Source organism: Vigna unguiculata, chromosome 11 (genome assembly GCF_004118075.2).
Source record: "Vigna unguiculata cultivar IT97K-499-35 chromosome 11, ASM411807v1, whole genome shotgun sequence".
NCBI classification, from domain to species: domain Eukaryota; kingdom Viridiplantae; phylum Streptophyta; class Magnoliopsida; order Fabales; family Fabaceae; genus Vigna; species Vigna unguiculata.
Window position 1 is genome coordinate 35,939,202 of NC_040289.1, and position 6,000 is coordinate 35,945,201.

General features: G+C 34.6%; 1 protein-coding gene across 1 annotated transcript; it reads left to right on the plus strand.

Moving 5' to 3' along the window:
- The first annotated feature begins 823 nt into the window (after positions 1 to 823).
- Positions 824 to 1,879, plus strand: LOC114168285. The gene is made up of 2 exons (XM_028053037.1): positions 824 to 1,277; positions 1,479 to 1,879. The coding sequence occupies exons 1-2, from the start codon at positions 1,013 to 1,015 to the stop codon at positions 1,664 to 1,666; spliced, it is 453 nt and encodes a 150-aa protein (XP_027908838.1). The 5' UTR covers positions 824 to 1,012; the 3' UTR covers positions 1,667 to 1,879.
- Positions 1,880 to 6,000: the final 4,121 nt, after the last annotated feature.

Here is a 6,000-nt window from a genome sequence, read left to right on the forward strand (position 1 = left end):
TAGTTATAAATATACTCAATATCATCAAGTTAAGACCTAAGTCTAATAAAACAATAAACTTTATTAAAATAAGGTGAACAAACACTCTAGGCCATTTCCATTACAAATACATACTCAATATCATAAATTTAAGACCTAAGTCTAATAAAAATTCTCTACTTTGTAATATCGTGATATGTTAATAAATTTAAAACGATGGATATTAAATAAGACCTTAATGTATAGGAATACAAAATTATTTTCTTTTCATAAGAACACATCTTTGTTTTAGGGAAATATTTCATAATAATAATTAAGAAAAAATCATTCACGATAAATGTTAAAATAGAACAAAGAAACAAGAAGGAAATTTTAAATTGTGTATTAAAAATTTTCAAAAAAATCACAAATTTGTGTTCGATTAAAAAGAATAGATGAAATTTATAAATTAGTTTCTTTTCTTAAGAGATTGTATCTAATGAAGAACATCAAACACAACTTCAAGTTTTAGCACTATAAAAAATGCTTTCGAAAACTTGTTTTCTCAAACCTTTTAGATTAATTACATTTAAATATCATGCAATATTAAAAGATTAGAGAGAATAAATATTTACTCTACATGCTTTTATATTGTTTCGTCTGTAAACATCAAACTACATGTAGTTATCAATAAACTACATGTAAATTCTTATAATTACATGATAATAAAAATATAATCTAGATAGGTTGTTTAGATAATAAAAAGGAAAAAATGGTTTATTTATTATTATTAATATTATTAATAGTGTTTTATCAATTTTAACTACAAATATAGAAACAAACTTAGTAAGAATGATTACATGTAATTATGCAAGAGTGAAACTGCGGACTCTGAGTACAAAACACGTGCCTGACCCGTGTAAACGTTTTCCCGCCCAATTCTTGTTACTAGCCTAACGAACCAAACCAGCGAGTTTCCATCTGCGAGCTACTTTGCAGATTTTCCTCTGATAATCATCCTAACTCTGTTTCTTCTTCTTTTCTCTGAATCGAAATGCAGCAGAGATCTTCAAGCTCGAGCCGCTGCTCCAGCGACGAATTCAGAGCCATCAACGTCAGTGCAGATCAGCAGCAACACACAAAGCGAAGAAGAATCTTTGAGGAAGACTCGCTCGACGAGCTACCGATTTATCACCGGAACGTCACCGGAAGGAGGGACAATTCTCGGTCACGCTCACCGCCGGCGGAAAAATGCATTCACTTAATTCCCGTGGTCGTCATGCTCTGCCTGTTCACTCTCTGGTGGTTCTCTTTTCCAGGTACGTCGCCGTTTTAACCAATATAACTTAGTTTTCCGTTAATCACTTAAGCTTATCTTACACTAAGCGATATAGATTCAGAATTGTGATCTTCTTCGAGGTTTACAGCGCAAAGTTCCTAATTAAGAAGCGTTCGGTAATTAAGAACTGATGAGTATTGCTTTCAATTTGTCTGATTCAAAATCTTTTGAAAACTAACAGTGAATTTAGAGATTAAAGACGGTAGGATTACTGCGATTCGGCAGATTCATGCACCACTGCCTAACAACACTCGAATTGATCTTACCATGCTGGCAGTTGCTGCGTCGTCACCGATTCCTGCAAATAATCCTCCAAATCTGTCAGGTGAGGACGAAACTTACTTGCATCCTGCAAGTTCACCTAATTGAAGAAACATTTTCTTGTTCGTAAAGTGGAAGACCTGAGTGACTGAAGAGTTTTCGATTTGATAACATAAGATAGAAATATATTCTGAATTTGTGCTTCTTTGATAGCGTAGAAATATAGTTTCCATCTTTATATCGGATCAGAATAATGAACTTTGAAACGTTATTGTGCCATGCACTTTATACTTTTGCTAGCATACAAATTCACGTGGGATCCATTAATGCGTGATTCAGTAGGTTTCGAATGACTCCTTTAGTTATATGTTAAGGTTGTGTTGTCAATATTCCATTGGTAACTTCATACATACAAATGCATTCTGAACGGATTAGAGCTTCTCATATATATGCTTTTAGTTTCCTTTACATCTATAATAGGAAGGGGATGATGCTGTAGCTTTTGATATTATGATCAACAAAAGTAGTTAAATTTGTGTTTTATGGACCTTCTGTTGGAACAACAGCCAAAAATTAAGTTGGAATTTAGAAGCTCAATTTCTTTACCTTAAGGACTCAATTCACTCAACAATTGTCACTTTTTGGACTGGGTTTTCTTGACTGTTTATCTGTTATGACTTTAAAATATATTTATGCTCACTAATTTTAAAAATTTAAAATATATTAAAATTATCTTAAAAATAGAAAAAGTATATTTTTAGTGAAACAAAATATTGTATAAAAAAACTCAGCGGCTTTTGTGTGATTTTCAACAGGAGGTCGTGAATGAAAAAATGTTTATGATCTCGGTTTGTAGGATATATTTCAATGTTATATAAATGATGGTAGTTTTAGTTTTTAAAAAATTATTTATGTTTTCAACTTTTAACGTAATTTTAAAACATAATATATCGATCCTGTAACTAACCGATTTTTTTTTTTTTTTTTACTTTAATAAACAATGACTTCTTTTAAATGCATTAATTTGTTTTTTTGTAATTTCTTCTTGTACCATTTTTTTGCTGGTGCACTGTTAATTTGTGGCGAAGTATATTAATAAGACATTAATTTAACAGTGTATCATGAAAATTGATATATTTATTCGACAACTAACAATATAAATACTTTTTATTGGTAAAACAAAATTTATTGAATTATGAGTACTTTATTAAATATAATTACCACTTGAAATATGTTTTATGGATATCTTAGAAGTAAAATTTAGATGTACGACATTTTTAATTAAAACTAACTAATTTAATTATTTTTATTAGTTTCATAATTAGATATTTGTTTCTTTTATAAGGTAGTATTAATTTAGTAAATAATATCTACGGAAATTTAGTAATGGATAGATTGAATGGATTTTATCAGATTAATTACTTTTTTAGTTCATCAAAATATACTAATTGTCGCAACCGGAATCGCGACGGGAAGCGAACCAAAAAAAGAACACGGGTTTGAAAAAGAGATTTGGAGTCGCCACCATAGTTATTCTGGAAAACTATAGGAAACCATAAAAATAAAACAAGTCTGCGAAAAACCAGATTTTGGATCCGGGAGTCGGTTACGCGTAGGGAAGGTGTTAGCACCCTACCGCGCCCGCCCGAGGGCGGTACCTTTAATTAAAAATGCAAAGCTGATGTGATTTTCAAAATATTAATTTTCCCCAAAAATAATGAGACAAAAATGCTAAAAAGAAACAAAAATATTTTTTAAGTTTTTGGGCCCGACAAGGATTGACCTTGGTCCTACGTATTCTCATTCAGGATGAGAAATCAGGGTTACGTAGTTCTTTAAAAAGATATTTGCAAAACAATTGAGAAAAAGATTTGATTTTTTTAGAAGTGAACCTGACAAGGACTGGCCTTGCTCCTACGTATCTCACGGTGGAGAATCAAGGATCACGTAGTTCTTAAAAAAGACATTTTTTGTTTGAGAATGTTAATGTTTTTATATTTTGAAAATTTTATATTTTTTTGTATTTTTTGAATTACTTGAAAATACGTGTCACACGACGCGGGCGGTCGGACAGACACTAAAAGGGAAAGAAAACTATTTTTGGTATTTTTGAAAATGAGTGTCACGCGGTGCGAGCGACCGGACAGACACAATAAAGTGGAAGAGAATATTTTTCATTTTTTTGGATTTATTCTATTTTTTTGTAATTTTTTGTAATAATTTTCAAATATTTGTTTTTGTTTAGAAATAATAAAAAAACGAAAAAATAAAAAAAACGAAAATAAATAATAATAATGAAAAGGTAAATAAATAAAAAAAACAAATTAATTAAGGAGGATGAAAGTGCAAAACAAAACATGGGGGTACATGAGTAATTGGTGGGAGGTACATGAAGTAAATGAGGTGTCTTTATTAAAAGTGGTGGTGCAGCTAGTAAAGTATAAAACAAATCCAAAATAGGAGTACAAAGTATGTGAAAGGGTGCGGGATTAGTAATTGTGGGGGTGCGCGAGGAAATAAACAAACTCAACAAAAATAAGAGATAGGGGTGCGAGTAATTAAAACGAGGGTGTATGAAGAACAATGAATCAGGCCCGAAACATCAACTAGGAAGGGTGCGGAGATTGAAAAGGGGGTGCGCGGAGCAGGAGCGTCTAGTCCAAAACCAAAAAAAAGGGGGGTGTGATGCTAACAAGTAACAGGGGTGCGTAGAGAAAAAAAGAAAACATGAAAATAGAGGGGTGCAAAGACTGAAAGGAGGGGTGCACGGAGCAGGAGCGTCTCACCCATCTCCTAAAACCTAAATTAAAATCCCAACATCTCTACACGCGCAGCTCTTCTTCCCGCGTCGTCACCAACCACAACGCTCATGCCGCCACTGCAACTCCCACCACCGGCGAGGGACCGCGCCTGCACCGCCTGACTCACCGGTGACGACGCTAACCACCGTCGCAAGCCCCGCCGGCGACGACGTCGTTATTCGACCCGCCTCGCGTGAGGTACCTCCGCGCCAACGGCACCTCTAGAGCTCACCGTCGCACACCTCCGGACGGCCAGTTTTTCGCCGCCGCCATGCTCTTGACCGAGACCGCCGCCGGCGCCAACGGCTTCCGCTTCGTTCCCAGACCACCGCGGCTAAGGCCGCCATCGTAACGTCGCGGCAACGCCGCCGGCGATGGGGAGCTCTCACTCACTGTTCTCTGTTTCCGATTGGATGCGTGTGATTGAGAAAGAAACTGGAGTATGGCATTGTTCGATATGTAACAGGAAATGGAGAGTGGCGGTGAAATGCCTCTGTTGGGTTTTTCTGATTGCAGGTTGAAGGTGATGGAAGAATGAAGGAGAAAAATTGGTCTTGGATGAAGGTGTGAATCTGGAGATGAAAGCCAAGCTCATAGCTCATTCGTGTGCGAGAATATGAACGAGATGATGGTGAAAACAGGTCCTAGAAATGTTCACAGCTTTGGGTATTTCATTGGGGATGGAAAATGACGAGGACCAGTGCATGATGATGCTGGTTTTTTTTATTGGAGTTGTGTTGTGATAGATGAAGTTAGATACTTAAAGCATGTATCGTTTTCTGGCACTTAACAAACGACGCAAGCAAACATACTATGAAACTCGACAAACCCAACAACATGCGCACATCATTTCACACAAGTATTTCTGCCTTGAGGATGAAAAACACCGAGACAACATATTCATTGAATTATTCAAGATAGAGTTCTTACCTATTGCAGCCCCTACCAGAGTTGAGTTGGTGGCTTCAAGTCTTTTCTTTTTTCTCCCCTTGGCTCGCTTCCCCCTTGTGCCAGGAAGTCTTTTTTTCAAACCGTTCTCCCCCCCTTCTCTGTGTAGCCATAGTTGCACTGATATGCTCAGACTGCTTCCCCTGGCTGCTGCCACCATGACACACCAATCCCCCACCTTTCTTCCTCTGCTGTCCAAAAACCCCCCAACAACTCTGGCCATATTTTGCATGGCAGAGTCAAGTCAAATGACTCCCATTATTATTATTTTTTTTATTTTTTTTATTTCATATATATTTTTCATATTTTTTTTTTTAAGAGCAGAAAAACAAAATGGTGTGAAAATAAAAATAAAATGGAAATTAAAATTAAAAGAAAAATAAAATAAAATAAGATAAAGTGAAGTAAAAAAATAAAAATAAAAAAAATAAAATAAAATAAAATAACATAAAACAAGATAAAATAGATAAAATAGATAAATAAAAAGCAAGACAAAATTAAAATTAACAAAAACAAATAATTAAATAAAAGAAGAGGAGTATATATGTACATTCAAATTAATGTTGATTTTTTGTGATGTGTTTTTTCCTTCTCTTTTTTCTTCTCTTTTTTTTTTTTAAAAAATAATTTTTTAGTTAATTGTTTTTATTAACCGGACAAAATTGAGTGTTGACAGCTGCCCCTCTTTACTTA

Bases quoted from the DNA above. Each gene is read 5' to 3' on its own strand.
- LOC114168285 (XM_028053037.1), top strand. From the start codon at position 1,013: ATGCAGCAGAGATCTTCAAGCTCGAGCCGCTGCTCCAGCGACGAATTC. The intron at 1,278-1,478 runs GTACGTCGCCGT...GAAAACTAACAG, and splicing joins CTGGTGGTTCTCTTTTCCAG to TGAATTTAGAGATTAAAGAC.